This window comes from Natator depressus, chromosome 19 (assembly GCF_965152275.1).
Source record: "Natator depressus isolate rNatDep1 chromosome 19, rNatDep2.hap1, whole genome shotgun sequence".
Lineage (NCBI taxonomy): Eukaryota > Metazoa > Chordata > Testudines > Cheloniidae > Natator > Natator depressus.
The window spans coordinates 15,519,081-15,540,838 of record NC_134252.1 but is presented as its reverse complement, the minus strand read 5'-3'; the positions used below and the strand labels follow the sequence as shown (position 1 = coordinate 15,540,838).

The window sequence follows — 21,758 nt, the reverse complement described above, 5'->3', positions numbered from 1 at the left end:
CCTGTAGTAGGTGACTTCTGGGAACTCTTCTGGCTCTATCAATCTGTTTCTTCACTTCCGCAGGTGGGTATTGTAGTTGTAAGAATGCTTGATAGAGATCTTGTAGGTGTTTGTCTCTGTCTGAGGGGTTGGAGCAAATGCGGTTGTATCGCAGAGCTTGGCTGTAGACGATGGATCGTGTGGTGTGGTCAGGGTGAAAGCTGGAGGCATGTAGGTAGGAATAGCGGTCAGTAGGTTTCCGGTATAGGGTGGTGTTTATGTGACCATCGCTTATTAGCACCGTAGTGTCCAGGAAGTGGATCTCTTGTGTGGACTGGACCAGGCTGAGGTTGATGGAAATTGTTGAAATCATGGTGGAATTCCTCAAGGGCTTCTTTTCCATGGGTCCAGATGATGAAGATGTCATCAGTATAGTGCAAGTAGAGTAGGGGCTTTAGGGGACGAGAGCTGAGGAAGCGTTGTTCTAAGTCAGCCATAAAAATGTTGGCATACTGTGGGGCCATGCGGGTACCCATAGCAGTGCCGCTGATTTGAAGGTATACATTGTCCCCAAATGTAAAATAATTATGGGTAAGGACAAAGTCACAAAGTTCAGCCACCAGGTTAGCCGTGACATTATCAGGGATAGTGTTCTTGACGGCTTGTAGTCCATCTTTGTGTGGAATGTTGGTGTAGAGGGCTTCTACATCCATAGTGGCCAGGATGGTGTCATCAGGAAGATCACCGATGGATTGTAGTTTCCTCAGGAAGTCAGTGGTGTCTCGAAGGTAGCTGGGAGTGCTGGTAGCGTAGGGCCTGAGGAGGGAGTCTACATAGCCAGACAATCCTGCTGTCAGGGTGCCAATGCCTGAGATGATGAGGCGCCCAGGATTTCCAGGTTTATGGATCTTGGGTAGTAGATAGAATATCCCAGGACTGGGTTCCAGGGGTGTGTCTGTGCGGATTTGATCTTGTGCTTTTTCAGGGAGTTTCTTGAGCAAATGCTGTAGTTTATTTTGGTAACTCTCAGTGGGATCAGAGGGTAATGGCTTGTAGAAAGTGGTTTTGGAGAGCTGCCGAGCAGCCTCTTGTTCATATTCCGACCTATTCATGATGACAACAGCACCTCCTTTGTCAGCCTTTTTGATTATGATGTCAGAGTTGTTTCTGAGGCTGTGGATGGCATTGTGTTCCGCATGGCTGAGGTTTTGGGGCAAGTGATGCTGCTTTTCCACAATTTCAGCCCATGCACGTCGGCGGAAGCACTCTGTGTAGAAGTCCAGTCTGCTGTCTCGACCTTCAGGAGGAGTCCACCTAGAATCCTTCTTTTTGTAGTGTTGGTAGGGAGGCCTCTGTGGATTAGTATGTTGTTCAGAGGTGTGTTGGAAATATTCCTTGAGTCAGAAACGTCGAAAATAGGATTCTAGATCACTACAGAACTGTATCATGTTCGTGGGGGTGGAGTGAGTTTGGGGGGGGGGGGTGAGAAAACCTGGATTTGTGCTGGAAATGGCCCAACTTGATTATCATACACATTGTAAGGAGAGTGATCACTTTAGATAAGCTATTACCAGCTAGAGAGTGGGGTGGGGGGGAGAGAAAATCTTTTGTAGTGGTAAACACCCATTTTTTCATGCTTTGTGTGTATAAAAAGATCTTCTATACTTTCCACAGTATGCATCCGATGAAGTGAGCTGTAGCTCACGAAAGCTCATGCTCAAATAAATTGGTTAGTCTCTAAGGTGCCACAAGTACTCCTTTTCTTTTTGTGAATACAGACTAACACGGCTGCTACTCTGAAACCTGTCATGGGAAGTAAAGAACTCCAGCAACATTGCACCCTGGCTGACTCTGGCCTGTCTCTTGGCCAGAACCACCTCAGAAAAACCAGGATTTTAAATCCCGTCTCTGGACAGACTTCTCTCTGAGTGAGGGACAGAGGGGGAATCTGAAGATGAAAACATTATCAGACGAAGCCCATAAAGTAATTCATTCTACTCCTCAAAATATCACAAGCCCAAAGTGCTTGCGGGATGGAATTTGGTGTTGACACAGGCCAAGGTCTCTGTTCGGCTGTCTTGTGGGAGTCCTCAGAGTAGCTGTTTAATCAGTTTCACAATCACGTTCACCTTTGTACTTTCAGAGTTCATTTGGGGGCATCTCCGGCTTCCCCAGCTAATCCCACTAAACATTGCCAGCAGGCCAGTTCAGAGTCCTGGGGTTTAGCAGGCGCTGCCCAGACCTGAGGAGGCCCCAAGCATCCAACATGTTACTTCCCTTTCCCCCGGCAGTCACCCACCTGCACGTGGCCCCGCAGCAATGGCTGACATGAAAGGGGGGCTCCATCTGGCTGTGGCAGGAGGCACATTCTCTTTCCTGACTTCCTCCTACGCAGTTGTGGCTGCAGGAGCCTTGGTTCTCGCTGGTTTCACAGAGATGTGGGGCTGCTCTTTGCAGGGAGGAGCCTGGGTATTTTTAGAAAAGCTGGAATCAAAGGGCCAGGGGGAGTCAGTATCATGTGAGCAGCCAGCTCTTTAACCGACCCCCATGGGCCACAGACCACGGCTTAGAGCCGCTTAGTGCATGTCCCAACATCCCTCAATCACCCCCAGTCACCCCTTATGAATGGGCTGTGGCTCGGCAAACCATCCCTGTTGTCTAAACAGCCCCATCCATGGCATGCTTTGAGTGTCATTGATCAACCCCCTCCAAATGCTCCAGTTAAACAGAGGCACAGCTTGGGTGGGAGAGAGCTGAGAGGGGGGTGGGGGTGGACAGTGGAAGGTTTAGCAGCTGCGATTTCCTTATGGAGCCAAGGATGAGGTGGGGGAGACGGAGGGAGTCACTGCAAGGAATGTGCTGCTCTTTTGGACTCTGTCTTTCTCCTTTCTGAGCTGCAGCCCCTCCCTGCCAGGCAGTGCCACTTGAGCCAGCCTCACAGTAGGAATTATCTGCCCGGCCGGGATGTTGGGTCGTTCTTGTTTGGCCCAGGGCGGGCAGATGGGAAGGATTCGTGATCGTTGGAGTGGCTGGCCTGGGTTGGTGGGAGCTGTGGGGCAGTGGGTAGGGGGGGAATGCCTTGGAAATGGCTGACACAGAGGCTTGTTAGGCTGGCATCAGTCAAGAGTTCCCATGGGGTTTACAAGAACCTAGTGAAGTGTAGGGAAGGAAAACCTGCCTACCCCGGTGCCAGTATTCCCCACAGTACTCCTGGGAGAGCGAGTTCCAGGGGTGCCCTGGCTAAGCCAAGCAGTGATTTCGGGCTAGTGATGGCGCCAGCCGGTGCCAGGATTTGTAGGGCAGAGCGAGCCTTGCTAACACTGACCTTCTCTTGCTCCCTGGTGCCAGGAGATTGACGGCAAAGCCTTGCTCCTCCTGCGGAGTGACATGATGATGAAGTACATGGGGCTGAAGCTGGGTCCGGCGCTGAAGCTCACCTACCACATCGACAAACTAAAGCAAGGCAAGTTCTGAGAGGACTCTTTGCGGGACAGCCCATGGGAATGCCGGGCTCCTGGCCACATCCAGTCGCACCCCCCTGCAGACTGGTACGCATGCATACACCGCAGGCAGACACGGCCCTGAATTGCCTGCAGATCACTACATGGATCCATTGACCCCCTCCTTCCACTGTCAGGAGCACAGTGGGCACGTGAAAGGAGACAGACAATTTGTTGGCTCCCCTGGGGACCAAACAGAGCTCGACTCATGGATGTCCTGAAGCAAACAGAAGAACCCTTCCCTTACTCCTCAGCTGACGCTCGTCTGCAGAGCCCAGGCCCTCTGCACCCGAGGGGACGAAGACACACTGTGTTTCGCAGAGCTCTTCAGAGCCCTGGGCTTCTGTGGTGCTGGATCCTTTCCCCTTTGGTCCCCTGTAGGAATGCGACTCTCTCATGTCTTTCCTTTGCCCCGGTTCCCTGGTCTCTCCTGGTTGTCTGGTCCGGCCTAGCTTTGTTTCCTCGCTCTGTGTCAGATGGACAGCTCTGCTGCAGATCCTACCATGCTGGCATGCCAGGCTGGGCAGGACAGGCTGTGAGAACCCAACTCCTGGAGTTACAAATCCACTCTGACTAACACTATGGCAAGCTTAAAAGACTGTGCACCCTGCTCCCAGCCTTCCGTGAAGGGCTGTGTGCGGGGGACTGCAGCCCAGAGCATGGTCACACAAGCCTGCTAGTCCTACTGTCTTGACAGAGCAGCCTTTCCTCCTTGGCTGGGTCCTCCTGCCCCGGGGGGCCCGTAGCTGGTGGACTTCCTCATGCTGGCGATGCCGAGGTGGCAATTCGTTTGTATTTATTTCTGACAAGGAGGGAAGCTCAGCTGAGGCAGACACCGCTGAGAGCCCAGAAAGGACTGACGCCTTCCCAGTTAGCGTGGGCTGTGGGCTCGGAGGGCTGGGCGCCCTGTTGAATTCTCCCTTTTTTAAGGTGTCATCTGTTTAGGAAACAACTATGAAATGTTTTGTATCTGTTATGAAATCGCAACCCTCAGAGCTCTTTACCCAGCAATGTAAAGGTTCGTCTGTCCAGATGGTACTGTAGAATGGCCTTACCTCTCCATTTCATTCTGCTACCCATCAGCAGGATGCAGGGGTGTGTGACCGGGGGCTGGCTGTGTGACAGCAGGATCACAACTTCTGGGAAGGCCCGTCCCTCTTTCTGCCCTTCCTGGGCCTGTCCCAGCTCCCGGCCAGCACAGCTTGTTTCAAGCTGTTTAATGTATTTATTTGTGATGGCACTTGAGCAGTGACCCACTGTCCCACATCTGAGTTGCTGCAGCGGTAGAGAAATGGGGTGAAGAGCCTCGCCAGTGCCCCACACCTGCCGTGGGGAAGGAGCCTGCTCCCTAGGGAGCCAGTGGGACTTTTTCATGAACTCCGATGGGAGCAGGCTCTTCGTCGCAGCCGTCAGAGCCCTGCAATGGAAAACAAGGGCTGGGTAATGCCCGCACAGTCTCACTGCCTGGCATGTGACAAACAGAGGGAAGAACTGCCCTGCCCCTTGGTGTGCCCATGAGTCAGCTCAGAGGGCATGGTGGGGTTGAACCCTGGCCTGCTACCCGCATGCTGAGAACGTTGCCCAAAGGGACAGGATGTAGGGAAATCTCCATCACAAGCACTTCTTTCCTCTCCTGCCTTTCCCTCTCGCCGTCTGTCCTCCCCCAGCCAGGGGCTCCCTGGCTCAGAGTGCCATGGGAGCTCTTATGTGGCTCTGCTTTACCCCTAAGGGGAAATTGGAAAGAAAACCCACATGTAATAAAAGGCTATTTGTAAAACAAGGTCTCTGCTAAATCCTGGCGGCTGTCCCCAGTGCCCAGCACAGCACAACGAACCAGGCGAGGGGCTCGGCCCCCTCGCCGTCCCACGGCCAGCAGCAGCCCAGGAACCTCTGCCTTGGTTTTCACCTTTCCTTTGCTGCTGTCCAGCTGCAGACGGGCCTCTCACAGGCAGGTCCCAGGGCAGTGGGGCCAGCGCTTTCCCCTGCACTTACTTTATGTTGAGTTGTTTATAAATAAAAGAATAACAAAGTTCCTCGGCTGGCTTTGTCCGGTGGTTAGAGAGGCCTTGAAGTGCCTGCTGTTGCAGCGAGGCCCATTCTGCAGGGCTGTCAGCCCCCCACGCAGCCTGGGGGCTTCTCACCCACGGCAAGCAGGGGTCTGCCCCTGCACTGTTGCTTCTCCACGAGGGAGGGCGCTCTCTGCCACTGGAAACTTGTTCTGCTGGAGGCTGCAGCCACGTACAGCTTGAAATGAGCCATTGGCGGTCTCTGGCCCAGTCCTGCTCCTCCATGATTTGTACCTCCGGCTCCTGAGCATTTACACCTTTGAAACTACCGCAGCAAATGCAATCCAGGGAAGCTGCCTGGCCAGTCCGGTGGCTCTGCGAGAGCTGTCTCCTGCGACAGCAAATCCAACCACCAGAAACGTGGCAGCAGCTCGCCTGACTCGGGATCACAGAACTGAAGTTCCCAGCAGTCGATTGTGTTTAATCCTTGGAACCTTTAAAACTCTGTCTCTTTACTACCCCTCTCCTCACCTGCACTCACCTCCGTCTACATCTGGGGGAGCCCCAGTGGACTGGGCGTCTCAAGGAATTGACAGGGAGCCTAGTGAGGAGCTGTAACGATGCTGCCTTTGGTGGGACACTTCTGAGAGTATCAATTCAGAACAACTTGCTTAGAGCAGGGCGGTTACAGTCCAAAGTCGGGGTTTCTCCACTTCTGAGGCACACCAAACCAGCCAGGCAGAGAGGACTTTGGTTTTACCGCACTAGCTTAACCATAAGTCACACAAGCAATTCCCTCAGACACTCCAGTTTCCCAGTATCCCCACCAGGGCCACTCGTTATGGGGACGAATGGTTATGAAAACCAACACCCCAGTAAAAGGAAAAAGGTTCTCCCGACCCCAAAGGATCAAGTCCCAGACCCAGGTCAATATATAAGTCGGATCTTACCCACAAATCACACTGTTGCCAATCCTTTAGAATCCAAAATCGAAAGGTTTATTCATAAAAGAAAGAAATATAGATGAGAACTAAAACTGGTTAAATGGAATCAATTACGTAAAGTAACGGCAAAGTTCTTGGGTCAGGCTTATGGAATCATAGAATATCAGGGTTGGAAGGGACCTCAGGAGGTCATCTAGTCCCAGACCTGCTCTGGTAAGTACAGTCGATTTACAGAGGGCTCTTTCTACCAGAACCAGCCAGCCTGGCTCTGGCCACACGCCCTGCCTACATCCTCACGCTCTGCACGTCCCAGCACACCATACACGCCACCACACGCACCTTCCCTGCCCAGAGCTCCTTGCCCTGGCTGCTCGGCTGCAGACCCTCCCGTGGTGCTGCCCAGTCCCCCGTAAAGGCTCTGAGTGTAACTAGGCTCGGCTGCCCCAACTGCCTTGTCCAGGGCAGCTCCCTGCTGGGATTTCATCACCCAAGCCTCGGCGCGGCCGGCCATCTCGTGAGGGGCGCAGCTCAGGCAGGGCCGTGTGCCCATTGCTCTGCATTGCTGACGTCCTGCTAAATGAAGTGCTATGACCCAGGCTCTGAGCAGGGCGAGCTTCCCGCCCCACCGTGTGTCAGCCGGCTGAGGCATTCTGCACATTGCAGTGCAACGCAAGGCCACGAAGGGATTGCTCAGTCTCAGGAGCTGGGCGGAGAAGTGATTTTCCCACACAGTAGCAGAAGGTGAAAGCCTGTAATGGGGCCAGCCTTTCCTCTGGCCTCGCCCTCACCGCCCCGATCCCAGGGCCTGTTACAGGAGGTCAGGATGTTATCCCCATGGCGTGGTGACAGGATGGGCCTCAGCGCTCGAGTCAGCGCCAGTCCCAGGACTAGACTCAGGAGCGCTGGCAGCTGGAGCTGTGATTGCAGAGGGCGGGTGGAGTGCTCTGAGGCACTCACCTGGGAGAGCTTTGTTGGTCGTCTCAGGGTTAGAGGCAGCAATCCCCCTTCCTCTACCCTGAAACCATCTTCCTCACGCACTGTTCTGCTCATTCCTCCCCCAGCCCCACCTGAGCCTCTGTCCACTGCTTCCACGACTCCAGAGATGGGCTGCATTGCTCTGCCCCTGCTCGCCCCGGCACCCCCACCTCACCTCCTGCATCTGCCTCCTCACCACGTCTCATCACCCCCACCTTACCCCGGCACCCTACCTCACTTCCCTCGAAGAATCATAGAATCATAGAATATCAGGGTTGGAAGGGACCTCAGGAGATATCTAGTCCACCCCCCTGCTCAAAGCAGGACCAACCCCAACTAAATCATCCCAGCCAGGGCTTTGTCAAGCCTGACCTTAAAAACCTCAAAGGAAGGAAATTCCACCGCCTCCCTAGGTAACCCATTCCAGTGCTTCACCACCCTGCTAGTGAAAACGTTTTTCCTAATATCCAACCTAAACCTCCCCCGCTGCAACTTGAGACCATTACTCCTTGTCCTGTCGTCTGCTACCGCTGAGAACAGTCTAGATCCATCCTCTTTGGAACCTCCTTTCAGGTAGTTGAAAGCAGCTATCAAATCCCCCCTCATTCTTCTCTTCCGTAGACTAAACAACCCCAGTTCCCTCAGCCTCTCCTCATAGGTCATGTGTTCCAGTCCCCTAATCATTTTCGTTGCCCTCCGCTGGACGCTTTCCAATTTTTCCACATCCTTCTTGTAGTGTGGGGCCCAAAACTGGACACAGTACTCCAGATGAGGCCTCACCAATGCCGAATAGAGGGGAATGATCACATCCCTCGATCTGCTGGCAGTGCCCCTACTTATACATCCCAAAATGCCATTGGCCTTCTTGGCTACAAGGGCACACTGCTGACTCATATCCAGCTTCTCGTCCACTGTAACCCCTAGGTCCTTTTCTGCAGAACTGCTGCCGAGCCATTCGGTCCCTAGTCTGTAGCTGTGCATTGGGTTCTTCCGTCCTAAGTGCAGGACCCTGCACTTGTCCTTGTTGAACCTCATCAGATTTCTTTTGGCCCAATCCTCCAATTTGTCTAGGTCCCTCTGTATCCTATCCCTGCCCTCCAGCGTATCTACCACTCCTCTCAGTTTAGTATCATCCGCAAATTTGCTGAGAGTGCAATCCACACCATCCTCCAGATCATTTATGAAGATATTGAACAAAACCGGCCCCAGGACCGACCCCTGGGGCACTCCACTTGACACCAGCTGCCAACTAGACATGGAGCCATTGATCACTACCCGTTGAGCCCGACGATCTAGCCAGCTTTCTATCCACCTTATCATCCATTCATCCAGCCCATACTTCTTTAACTTGCTGGCAAGAATACTGTGGAAGACCGTGTCAAAAGCTTTGCTAAAGTCAAGGAATAAGATGTCCACTGTTTTCCCCTCATCCACAGAGCCAGTTATCTCGTCACAGAAGGCAAGTAGATTAGTCAGGCATGACTTGCCCTTGATAAATCCATGCTGACTGTTCCTGATCACTTTCCTCTCGTGTAAGTGCTTCAAAATTGATTCCTTGAGGACCTGCTTCATGATTTTTCCAGGGACTGAGGTGAGGCTGACTGGCCTGTAGTTCCCCGAGTTCTCCTTCTTCCCTTTTTTAAAGATGGGCACTACATTAGCCTTTTTCCACATCCGCCTCCTCACGGCGCCCCAGTACCCCGACCTCACCCCCTGTGTCTGCCCTTGTCCCAACACCCCCACCTCCTCACTGCGCCCCAGTACCCCCATGTAATCTGCTGTGTCCGCTTCTTTGCCCTGCACCGACACCCCCACCTCAGGCCCCGCGACTGCCCTTGCCCAGGCACCCCCACATCTGCCTCCTCACCACGCCCCGGCACCCCCATCTCACCCCTCATATCTGCCTCCTCACCACGCCCCGGCACCCCCATCTCACCCCTCATATCTGCCTCCTCACCACACTCCAGTACCCCCACCTCAGTCCCTGCATCTGCCCTCGCCTCATCGAGCCCCAGCACCGCCACCTCACCCCCCGCGTCCACCTCATCACCCTGCCCCAGCACCCCCACCTCATCCCCCTGTAATGTTGTGGCCTCTGGCGGGTCACTACTGAGAGTATCAATTCAGGACAAATTGCTTAGAGCAGGGCAGTCACAGCCCAAGGCTGGGTTTCCTTTACTACTAAGGCACACCAAACCAGCCAGAGAGGACTTCAGTCTCACCCCCTGGCTAACCATAAGTCACACAGACAATTCCCTCCGATACTCCAGTTCCCTTGTATCACCATCAGCGCCACTCCTTATGGGGACGAATGTTTATGAAAACCAATACCCCAATAAAAGAATAAAGGTTCTCCCAACCCCAAAGGACCAAGCCCAAGGCCCAGGTCAATATACCAGTCAGATCTTACCCACAAATCATGCTGTTGCCAACCCTTTAGACTCTAAAATCTAAAGGTTTATTCATAAAGGAAAAAGACAGAGACGAGAGCTAGAATGGGTTCAATGGAATCAGTGACATACAATGGCAAAGTTCTTGGTTCAGGCTTGTAGCAGTGGTGGAATAAACTGCAGGTTCAAATCAAGAGAACATCCCCAGCTGGGATGGGTCCTTCAGTCCTTTGTTCAGAGCTTCAGTTTGTAGCAAGTTTCCTCCAGAGGTAAGAAGCAGGATTGAAGACCAAATGGAGATGATGCAGCTGCCTTTTATAGTCTCTTGCCATGTGGTCTAGGCTTCCTTGTTTCAAAGACAAGCTGTCCAGCACATGGCCTGGAAAAACCTCAGAGTTCTGTCCATAGGCAGGTCCCTGCACGCCTGGCTGAGTCACAAGGCGTGTCTGCCTTCTCTCAATGGTCAATTGTGTAGCTGATGGTCCTTAATGGGCCATCAAGCAGGCTAGGCAGTGCTGATACCAAACTGTCTGGGGTGTCATCCAGAAGCACAGCACAAGTTTCAAATACAGATGGTATAGAGCCAATACTTATAACTTTAAATACAAAAATCATACATGCATATAGACAGCATAATCATAACCAGCAAACCATAACCTTGTCTTAGACACCTTATTTTACCCCCTTTATAAGATTTGGTGCCACTACAGGACCTTGGTTGCAACAATGATCTATACGGTCCCAGTTCACGTAAATACCGTCACAGCCCCGCATCTGGATCCTCGCCCCACCCCAGCACCCCCACCTCATCCCCGCATCCGCCTCCTCACCGCACCCCCACCTCGTCCCCCACGTCCACCTACTCACCTCACCCCCTCACCCCATCTCTTCCCCTGCGTCTGCCCTCGCCCTGACAGCCCCATCTCACCCTCCGCATCCGCCTCCTCACCACGCCCCAGCACCCCCACCTCATTCCCTACATCCACCTCCTTGCCCTGCCCCAGCACCCCCACCTCACCCCCCACATCCATCTCCTCATCGTGCCCCAACACCACCACCTCACCCGCTGCATCCGCCTCTTGGCCCCGCCCCAGCACCCCCACCTCACTCCCTCCTCTACTCACCCCTCTCCAGTATGGAGGGGAGGGGTAACTGGGACTGTGCGTTCTTTGGGCAGTGAACCATGTCTTTGTTGTGTGTGGCTCTGGCATCGCTGCACCCCATGGCCTTCGGGAGATGGGAGCCTTGCCCATCGTGCACAGCCATCGGTGCTGGAACTAGGGGGCTGCAGCACCCCTTGACTTGAAGTGGTTTCCATCCTATCAGGGTTCACAGTTTGGATCAGTGTCTCTCAGCATCCCCACTATACAAATTGTTCCAGCACCCTGCTCACAGCTGAGATCCACTGACCGTCTCTCCACATACAGAGCACAGGCTAATGGACCTGCTGCTGTGATGGAGGGTGTTCCTGTCTGCCTGCAACTTTGCAAGCAGGCTGGCTAACCTAGTGAGGAGGGCTTTCAACTAGGTTCACCAGGGGAAGGAGACCAAAGCCCTGAGGTAAGTGGGGAAGTGGGATACCAGGAGGAAGCACGAGCAGGAGAACGCGAAAGGGGAGGGCTCCTGCCTCATACTAAGAAAGCAGGACAAACAGCGAGTTATCTCAAGTGCCTATACACAAATGCAAGAAGCCTGGGAAACAAGCAGGGAGAACTGGAGGTCCTGGCAGAGTCAAGGAATTATGATGTGATTGGAATAACGGAGACTTGGTGGGATAACTCGCATGACTGGAGTAGTGTCATGGATGGGTATAAACTGTTCAGGAAGGACAGGCAGGGCAGAAAAGGTGGGGGAGTTGCACTGTATATAAGGGAGCAGTATGACTGCTCAGAGCTCAAGTATGAAACTGCAGAAAAACCTGAGAGTCTCTGGATTAAGTTTAGAAGTGTGAGCAACAAGGGTGATGTCGTGGTGGGAGTCTGCTATAGACCACCGGACCAGGGGGATGAGGTGGATGAGGCTTTCTTCCGGCAACTCATGGAAGTTACTAGATCGCAGGCCCTGGTTCTTATGGGAGACTTCAATCACCCTGATATCTGCTGGGAGAGCAATACAGCGGTGCACAGACAATCCAGGAAGTTTTTGGAAAATGTAGGGGACAATCTCCTGGTGCAAGTGCTGGAGGAACCAACTAGGGGCAGAGCTCTTCTTGACCTGCTGCTCACAAACAGGGAAGAATTAGTAGTGGAAGCAAAAGTAGATGGGAACCTGGGAGGCAGTGACCATGAGATGGTCGAGTTCAGGATCCTGACACAGGGAAGAAAGGAGAGCAGCAGAATACGGACCCTGGACTTCAGAAAAGTAGACTTTGACTCCCTCGGGGAACTGATGGGCAGGATCCCCTGGGAGAATAACATGAGGGGGAAAGGAGTCCAGGAGAGCTGGCTTTATTTTAAAGCATCCTTATTGATGTTACAGGGACAAACCATCCCGATGTGTAGAAAGAATAGTAAATATGGCAGGCGACCAGCTTGGCTTCACAGTGAAATCCTTGCTGATCTTAAACACAGAAAAAGAAGCTTACAAGAAGTGGAAGATTGGACAAATGACCAGGGAGGAGTATAAAAATATTGCTCGGGCATGCAGGCGTGAAATCAGGAAGGCCAAATCACACCTAGAGTTGCAGCTAGCAAGAGATGTTCAGAGTAACAAGAAGGGTTTCTTCAGGTATTTTAGCAACAAGAAGAAAGTCAAGGAAAGTGTGGGCCCCTTACTAAATGAGGGAGGCAACCTAGTGACAGAGGATGTGGAAAAAGCTAATGTACTCAATGCTTTTTTTGCCTCTGTCTTCACAAACAAGGTCAGCTCCCAGACTGCTGCACTGGGCAGCACAGCATGGTGAGGAGGTGACCAGCCCTCTGTGGAGAAAGAAGTGGTTCGGGACTATTTAGAAAAGCTGGACGAGCACAAGTCCATGGGGCCGGATGCGCTGCATCCGAGGGTGCTAAAGGAGTTGGCGGCTGTGATTGCAGAGCCATTGGCCATTATCTTTGAAAACTCATGGCGATTGTGGGAGGTCCCGGACGACTGGAAAAAGGCTAAGGTTGTGCCCATTTTCAAAAAAGGGAAGAAGGAGGATCCGGGGAACTACAGGCCAGTCAGCCTCACCTCAGTCCCTGGAAAAATCATGCAGCAGGTCCTCAGGGAATCAATCCTGAAGCACTTAGAGGAGAGGAAAGTGATCAGGAACACTCAGCATGGATTCACCAAGGGCAAGTCATGCCTGACTAATCTACTTGCCTTCTATGACGAGATAACAGGCTCTGTGGATGAGGGGAAAGCGGTGGACGTGTTATTCCTTGACTTTAGCAAAGCTTTTGACACGGTCTCGCACAGTATTCTTGACAGCAAGTTAAAGAAGTATGGGCTGGATGAATGGACGATAAAGTGGCTAGAAAGTTGGCTAGATTGTCGGGCTCAACAGGTAGTGATCAATGGCTCCATGTCTAGTTGGCAGCCAGTATCAAGTGGAGTGCCCCAAGGGTCGGTCCTGAGGACGGTTTTGTTCAATATCTTCATTAATGATGTGGAGGATGGCGTGGATTGCACCCTCAGCAAGTTTGCAGCTGACACTAAACTGGGAGGAGAGGTAGATACGCTGGAGGGTAAGGATAGGATACAGAGGGACCTAGACAAATTAGAGGATTGGGCCAAAAGAAATCTGATGAGGTTCAACAAGGACAAGTGCAGAGTCCTGCACTTAGGACGGAAGAACCCCATGCACCGCTACAGACTAGGGACCGAATGGCTCGGCAGCAGTTCTGCAGAAAAGGACCTAAGGGTTACAGTAGACGAGAAGCTGGATATGAGTCAACGGTGTACCCTTGTTGCCAAGAAGGCCAATGGCATTTTGGGATGTATAAGTAGGGGCAGATCGATGGACATGATCGTTCCCCTCTATTCAACATTGGTGAGGCCTCATCTGGAGTACTGTGTCCAGTTTTGGGCCCTACACTACAAGAAGGATGTGAAAAAATTGGAAAGTGTCCAGCGGAGGGCAACAAAAATGATTAGGGGACTGGAACACGACTTATGAGGAGAGGCTGAGGGAACTGGGATTGTTTAGTCTGCAGAAGAGAAGAGTGAGGGGGGATTTGATAGCTGCTTTTAACTACCTGAAAGGGGGTTCCAAAGAGGATGGATCTAGACTCGTCTCAATGGTAGCAGATGACAGAACGAGGAGTAATGGTCTCAAGTTGCAGTGGGGGAGGTTTAGGTTGGATATTAGGGAAAAAAATTTCACTAGGAGGGTGGTGAAGCACTGGAATGCGTTACCTAAGGAGGTGGTGGAATCTCCTTCCTTTGACGTTTTAAAGTCAGGCTTGAGAAAGCCCTGGCTGGGATGATTTAGTTGGGGATTGGTCCTGCTTTGAGCAGGGGGTTGGACTAGATGACCTCCTGAGGTCCCTTCCAACCCTGATATTCTATGATTCTGTGATTCTTTGATCTCCAGGCAGTCACAGACCTCGCAGACACTAGTGGGCATGATAGCCACACTTCATTCCGGCTTCCTGGAGGAGCAGTTCAGTGGCCCCTTGTTTAAAAAGAGTTGAACCAGTAGAAGCTGCAGCGCTATGCCACATGGGAAGGCATGAGCAAGAACTAATCCAGGTAGAATGAGAGGGCTCCCTGGGACCAAATGCAAATGTAGATATTGGGGCACTGGTAGGTAGCGCTGTGCGTGTCTGGGTGCGTGAGAAGCAGACAGGACCAGAAAGCCAGAGGAGAAAGCAAGGGAAGCAGTAGGAGTGTGGCCCTAGGAGGAAGCCATGAGAGATTTCTTTTGGGCACAGGACTAGCTGGAAAGCAGGCTTGGATTTCTGAACAGGAAACTGGCTGCTGCTCTTTCTTCCTCCTATGTTCAGGGAAACAGAACTATATACGTTCTTTGTAAATAAATAGGATTGCACCAAAGAACAGACCTGACTCCATTATCCATTTCTCCTCCTAACAGAAACAACCCAGGAACACCCTGAACATTGGCTAATCACTCAGGCCACAGGGCGGCAACAGTCCTTTTGGGCCATTTCTGACAGGTGCATGGAGCATTAGTCCGCCCCATTCCCGCTGGCATGCAGTGCCCTGCACAATGACATCTCCCTTTATGTCAGGCACCTCACTGATGATGCTCAATGACCTCACAATCCAGACACCTGGTTTAAAGCCATCTTCTTGCTCACAGCAGAAACAGGCAGGGCAACGAAAGCCCTGGGTTGGTGTGTTTCTGGGTTGAGGCATCAGGAGCTTTGGAGGGGTGACCGACGCTGGAGTCTTTCTATCCTGACTGATGTGACCACCAGCCCCTTCATGGTAACCCAGCTCCTGTCTCCTTGCTTTTCTGAGATCCCTGGGAACTAGGAAGGGACAAGAGCTTCTCCCAAACCCCCAGTCCACGGAGACTGCTCTGAGACAAAGATTCAAGCCCCAGGATTGTGCTGTCGTGTGCTCTGCCTGGGCCCCCAGGTATTGTTCTGGTTATAACCTGGGAGCAGCCCACTGGACTGAGTGCTGGGCTGGTGGGAGTGGGACTCAATCTTCGGGGGCAACCAGAAGTGGTCTTTGAAAGTGATTCTCTTTCCGAGGGTGGTGGCTGGCCCTGTCTATGCACCAGTTGTGCTTTGCTGGGGCTGTGATTTTTGACCAATCAACCCCCAGCCACCCCCAGTCTGCCCATAGTGAAATCAGTATAAATGCACTTCTGCTCTAGCTAGTCCTGTCCAGGAAGGGGAGGAAGCTGTATAGACAGAAGGCACCTCTAGAGAAGTATAAGGGGGCTCTCCCCCTCCTCCTGCTCTCCCCTCTCACCACCATGGTGCTACCAGCCCAAACCCCGTGAGTAGCACAGGCCTCACTGTGTTTAGTGGCTTTACGCGTGCAGGATTTGCTACGAGAGGGTGTTTCCCAGTGACCAACGTCGCCTTCTGTCTGCTCTCCCAGTAGCTCAAAGCACAACAACATCCACACGTTAATTTGTGGCTGGTTTTTTCCAACACATTTTTATCCAGCCTGTGCACTGAGCACTAGCCATGCAACATTTGAGCAGTAGGCCTTAGTTCTTCTTCAAGTGCTTGCTCATGTCCATTCCACCGTAGGTGTGTGTGTGCTCCCCACGTGCACCGGTGCTGGAAGTTTTCCCTTAGCAGTATCCATAGGGGACCGGCTCTGGCGCCCTCTGGAATGATGCCTGTATGGCGCGGTATAAGGGACGCCAGCTCCTCCCACCTCAGTTCCTTCTTACTGCCAGTGATGGTGCTGGAATGGTTTCTTGCTTGGGCAAGCCTCCTCTGTCTCAATCTGTTGATACGAACTTTCCCCTGTAAATAGTTAAAAGTGTTATTAGTTTCCCTTAGTTAGTTCATTAGTCCTGGACGGGACTCAGCCTAGGGAGGGGCTAGTGTGTGGCAGTGGCACCGCTCCAGGGACACAAGACAATGGTCCTAGGAGCCTCACTACCAGCACGGGTCGCCATCGGGGCGACACTCCCCATCTCACCGGTCGATTCACTCCCACTCTCTGGACCAGCACCGCTCGAGAAGCGTGAGATGTCGATCACTGGGCCACCACCACAGCTCTGCCGAATGCCATCCATCTCCGGGAGCTTAGCACGGGGACTTGTCACCCTCAGACAGATCCCCGTTGCAGCTCCAGGATCAGCACCGCCATGACCGGGACAAGCAGTCGGCACCGTCCTGGTTTCCCAGACACGGTCCCTCTTCTTCAGACTCCGGTACCAAGCAGGAGTCCATACCAGCGGGCCAGGGCCCTGCGCCGGGGTACCTACGCTACTGTGGCGCTGCCATTGCATCATAGCCCCAGGACCAGTGGCCTGTCCCAGGGTACGCCTGGAATTCTTGGGGGTTCCTGCTGTCCTCGCAAGAGCTCAGGTCGGCCTCAGGGGCCTCGGACAAGCCATCATCCACTGTCTCCCTCCGGCTCCCTGACGCGGAGGGTGCCAGGGAGAAGACCCCTCAGCTCCACCTGGCTCCCACCGAGAAACCAGCTGAGCAGCCTTTGGAGGCAGCAGTGCCTCCGGTGCCCGTTTCCTCCTCGTTCTCATCGGATGAGGCGATTACAGGGGCCCCGCAACTCATCCAGTCCCGCAGGATGATGCTAAGGCCCATCAGGAGCCGCGAAAGAGGGTCGCCTCAAACTTGGGGCTTCATGCTGAGGAGCTGAAGGAACCCTCAGACTCCCTATTCGATGTCCTCAGCTCGGCAGCAGCCTCAGACGAGGCGGCGTCTGCAGCCAGAACAATGGCCTCAGCCATCTCAATGAGGAGGGCATCTTGGCTGCACTCGTCGGGTCTGTCGACGGAGGTCCAATGCCAATGCAGGATCTCCCGTTCGATGGCCAAGCTCTGTTTGCAGAACAAACAGACACAAAGCTACCCGGGCTAAAGGGCTCCCGGGCGATTCTGAGGCCCCTGGGCCTCTGCACCCCGGGCCCAGCCAGAAAGCAGTTTAAACCCCAGCAACCCATTCTCTGGGAACCAACCCAGGTCGGAGCCTGCCCGTAGAAAGGGCAGAGGCTATAGACACTGGCAAGATCACCAGCCAGTGCCCTCTGCCCAGTCAAGCTCCACCCTCAACCAACAGGGTAGTAAGCGGGCATTTTGAGGGTGCGACCGAGGGTGACCTACCAGCCTGTTCCCTGGATCCTGCTTCCCCATGCTTCTCCAACTGCCTGTCTCCTTTCCTCCCTGCACGGGCCTCTGTAACTTCAGTTCCTGGGTCCTCAACACCATGGTGCAGGGTTATACCCTCCAGTTTCTTTCTGTCCTCCCCTTCCACCTCTCTTCCCTGTCCCTCTTCAGGGACCGTTCTCATGAGCAACTGCTCACCCAGGAGGTTCAGAGCCTTCTGCAAGTGGGGGCCGTGGAGGAAGTCCCTCAGGAGTACAGGGACAAGGGATTGTACTCCCGGTACTTTCTGATCCCCAAAGCCAAAGGGGGTCTGAAACCCATTCTGGACCTGTGAGACCTCAACAAGTATCTCAAGAAGTTGAAGTTCCACATGGTCTCCTTGGCCTTCATCATTCCCGCCCTGGATCCGGGAGACTGGTACGCCGCCCTCGATTTGAAAGATGCTTACTTCCCCATACCGATATTCCCAGGACACGGGTGATTCCTGCGTTTCACAGTGGGCCCACCCACTACCAGTTCACAGTGCTCCCATTCAGCCTGGCTACAGCCCTGAAGGTGTTTACCAAATACATGGCAGCGGTGGCAGCCTGCCTCAGGTGGCGAGGCATCCGGGTTTACCCGTACCTCAATGACTGGCTTATCAAGGGCCGCTCCAGGTCTCAAGTCCAGCGAGACATCTCAGTGCTGCAGCTCACGTGCCGTGCCCTAAGCCTGTTGATAAACAAGGAAAAATCAACATTAGTCCCAGTACAAAGGATAGAATTCATTGGAGCGGCTCTCGACTCCACCCTTGCCAGAGCATTTCTGCCACAGGACAGGTTCAAGACGATGGCGAGTCTCACTGCCAGCATCTCGGCATATCCTCTAACCACGGCCCGGATCTGCCCCAGGTTGTTGGGCCACATGTGGCGGCCCCCAGGTCCAGCCTGCGAGGCTCAGGCTGCGGCCCCTCCAGCGGTGGCTGTCCACAGTCTACACCCTGTCCGGAGATCATCTGGACAAGGTTGTTACAATTGCATTGAAGGTACTTACCTCCCTGCAGTGGTGGACCAATCCGAGGACGTTCCTGGAAGGAGTTCTGTTTGAGAGTCCTCGACCCTCAGTATCTCTGATATCGGATGCCTCTGACCTTGGCTCATCTCAGCACATTGTGGATGCAAGGGACGCAGTCCCCAGAGGAGCTGATATTGCACATAAACATCAGGGAGCTCAGTGAAGTCCGCCTAGCTTGCAGAGTCTTCCTGCCGCACCTTTCCAGCCAAAGTGTGCAGGTACTCATGGACAACACAGCCTCAATGTTTTACATCAACAGGCATGGGGGGGCTTGCTCGTCGGCCCTCTGTCGGAAAGCGCTCCGATTGTGGGACTTTTGCATCCGGCATGACATCCACCTGGAGGTGTTGCAGCTCCCCGGCGTCGAGAATGCGCTGGCGGATTGCCTCGGCAGGTCCTTCGTCTCTCCCCACGAGTAGTGACTCCACCCAGAGGTTGTGCAGGTGCTCTTCCGGAGGTGGGGGGCCTATTCGCCACCAGACAGAACAGGAAGTGCCAGCAATTCTGCTCTCTCCGGGGCCTAGGCAGTAACTCCCTCTCTGACACCTTCCTTCTGTCATGGGAGGGGGATCTGATGGACACATTTCCACCAATTCCGCTGGTCAGCAGGATCTGAGCAAAAGTCGGAAGAGACAAGTCAAGAGTCATCATGATAGCCCTGGTGTGGCCGCGCCAGCACTGCTTCAGCCCGCTCATGGACCTGGCCGTGGCTCCCCCATGGCCACTGCCCAGCTGTCCAGATCTCCTCTTGCACGACCACAGGCAGCTCCTGCACCCAAACCTTCCCTCCCCCCGACCTCACAGCTTGGCTGAACCCAGAGGAAAGGGCCTGCTCCAGCCAGGTACAGCAGGCCCTCTTGGAAAGCAGAAAGCCATCCACCAGAGCGACTTGCCTGGCAAAATGGAAGCGGTTTCCCTGCTGGGTGGAGGAGTGTGGCATCTCCCCAACATGCTTGCCTGTGCAGTCCATCCTCGATTACCTGCTCCACCTTAAGCAGCAAGGTCTTTCCTCCATCAAGGTGCACTTAGCAGCCATGTCGGCTTTCCACCGCAGGTCCAGGGCAAATTGGTGTTCTCATACGACATGTCCATCTGGTTCCTCAAAGGACTAGAGCAGCTCTTCCCACCGGTTCGGCACCCGATTCTGCAATGGGACCTCAACCTCTTCCTCTTGAGGCTCATGAGGCCTCCCTTTGAGCCACTGACCTCCTGCCCCTTGTCGCATCTATAGGAAGGTAGCTTTTTTTGTAGCCATTACCTCAGTGAGGCAAGTCTCCGAGATTAAAGCCCTCACCTCAGAGCCCCTGTATACAGTTTTCTACAAGGACATGTGTAACGATGCTGCTTATGGTGGACACTTCTGAGAGTATCAATTCAGGACAAATTGCTTAGAGCAGGGCAGTTACAGTCCAAAGCTGGGGTTTCTCCACTTCTAAGGCACACCAAACCAGCCAGCCAGAGAGGACTTTGGTTTTACCCCACTGGGGGTATGGGTACCATACAAGCAATTCCCTTAGACACTCCAGTTTCCCAGTATCTCCACCAGTGCCACTCGTTATGGGGACGAGTGTTTATGAAAACCAATACCCCAGTAAAAGAAAAAAGGTTCTCCCGACCCCAAAGGTCCAAGCCCCAGACCCCGGCCAATATACCAGTCAGATCTTACCCACAAATCATGCTGTTGCCAATCCTTTAAAATCTAAAATCTAAAGGTTTATTCATAAAGGAAAAAGACAGAGACGAGAGCTAGAATGGGTTCAATGGAATCAATGACATACAGCGATGGCAAAGTTCTTGGTTCAGGCTTGTAGCAGTGGTGGAATAAACTGCAGGTTCAAATCAAGAGTACATCCCCAGCTGGGATGGGTCCTTCAGTCCTTTGTTCAGAGCTTCAGTTTGTAGCAAGTTTCCTCCAGAGGTAAGAAGCAGGATTGAAGACCAAATGGAGATGATGCAGCTGCCTTTTATAGTCTCTTGCCATGTGGTCTAGGCTTCCTTGTTTCAAAGACAAGCTGTCCAGCACATGGCCTGGAAAAACCTCAGAGTTCTGTCCATAGGCAGGTCCCTGCACGCCTGGCTGAGTCACAAGGTGTATCTGCCTTCTCTCACTGGGTCAATTGTGTAGCTGATGGTCCTTGATGGGCCATCAAGCAGGCTAGGCAGTGCTGATACCAAACTGTCTGGGGTGTCATCCAGAAGCACAGCACAAGTTTCAAATACAGACGGTATAGAGCCAATACTTACAATTTTAAATACAAAAATGATACATGCATACAGATAGCATAATCATAACCAGGAAACCATAACCTTGTCTTAGACACCTTATTTTACCCCCTTTATAAGATTTGGTGCCACTACAGGACCTTGGTTGCAACAATGATCTATACGGTCCCAGTTTGTGTCAATAACATCACAACATGGTCCAGCTGTGACCCCACTCGGCTTTCCGGCCTGTTGTGGTGTCTCACTTCCACGTTAACCGGGATATCTTTCTCCCAGTTCTCTGTCCAAAGCCGCACTCGACTGCAGAGGAGAGGCGGCTGCACACCTTAGATGTCCAGCACGCTCTGGCCTTCTACCTGGAGCGCTCCAAGGCCTTCCGCAAGTCGACCCAATTCTTTATCGTGGCTGCGGACAGGATGAAAGGCCTACCGGTGTCCTCACAGAGGATCTCTAACTGGATCATATTGTGCATCCAGACACATTATGAGTTGGCAGGGACTGAGCCACCGCCTATACTAAAGGCCCACGGGACCAGGGCACAAGAGTCCTCAGCGGCCTTCCTAGCGCACGTCCCCATCCGAGACATCTGCAGGGCCGCCACGTGATCATCAGTACACACGTTCACGACGCATTACCCCATTACCCAGCAGGCCAGAGACGACGCTGGCTTTGGCAGAGCTGTGTTGCAATTGACACGTCTATGAACTCCAACCCGCCTCAGGTGGCACTGCTGGGGAGTAACCTACAATGGAATGGACTCAAAGACGGCTGCCCTGGGCAGCACAGCATGGGGAGGAGGTGAGCAGCCCTCAGTGGTGAAAGAACAGGTTAAGGACTATTTAGAAAAGCTGGACGTGCACAAGTCCATGGGTCCAGATCTAATGCATCCAAGGGTGCTGAGGGGGTTGGCTGATGTGATTGCAGAGCCATTGGCCATTATCTTTGAAAATTCCTGGCAATCGGGGGAGGTCTCGGACAACTGGAAA

The 21,758-nt window shown here is 53.2% G+C and overlaps 1 protein-coding gene across 5 annotated transcripts in view; it reads left to right on the top strand.

Annotated features, from left to right (window-relative positions):
- Window positions 1-5,200, top strand: part of SCMH1 (Scm polycomb group protein homolog 1) — a 113,337-nt gene extending 108,137 nt beyond the window's left edge. For all 5 annotated transcript variants that reach the window (XM_074934139.1, XM_074934140.1, XM_074934138.1 and 2 more), the window contains one exon: window positions 3,328-5,200. In XM_074934139.1, the coding sequence (XP_074790240.1) occupies window positions 3,328-3,453 (126 nt within the window). In that variant the 3' untranslated portion in view covers window positions 3,454-5,200. The remainder of the gene's footprint in view (window positions 1-3,327) is intronic.
- Window positions 5,201-21,758: the final 16,558 nt, after the last annotated feature.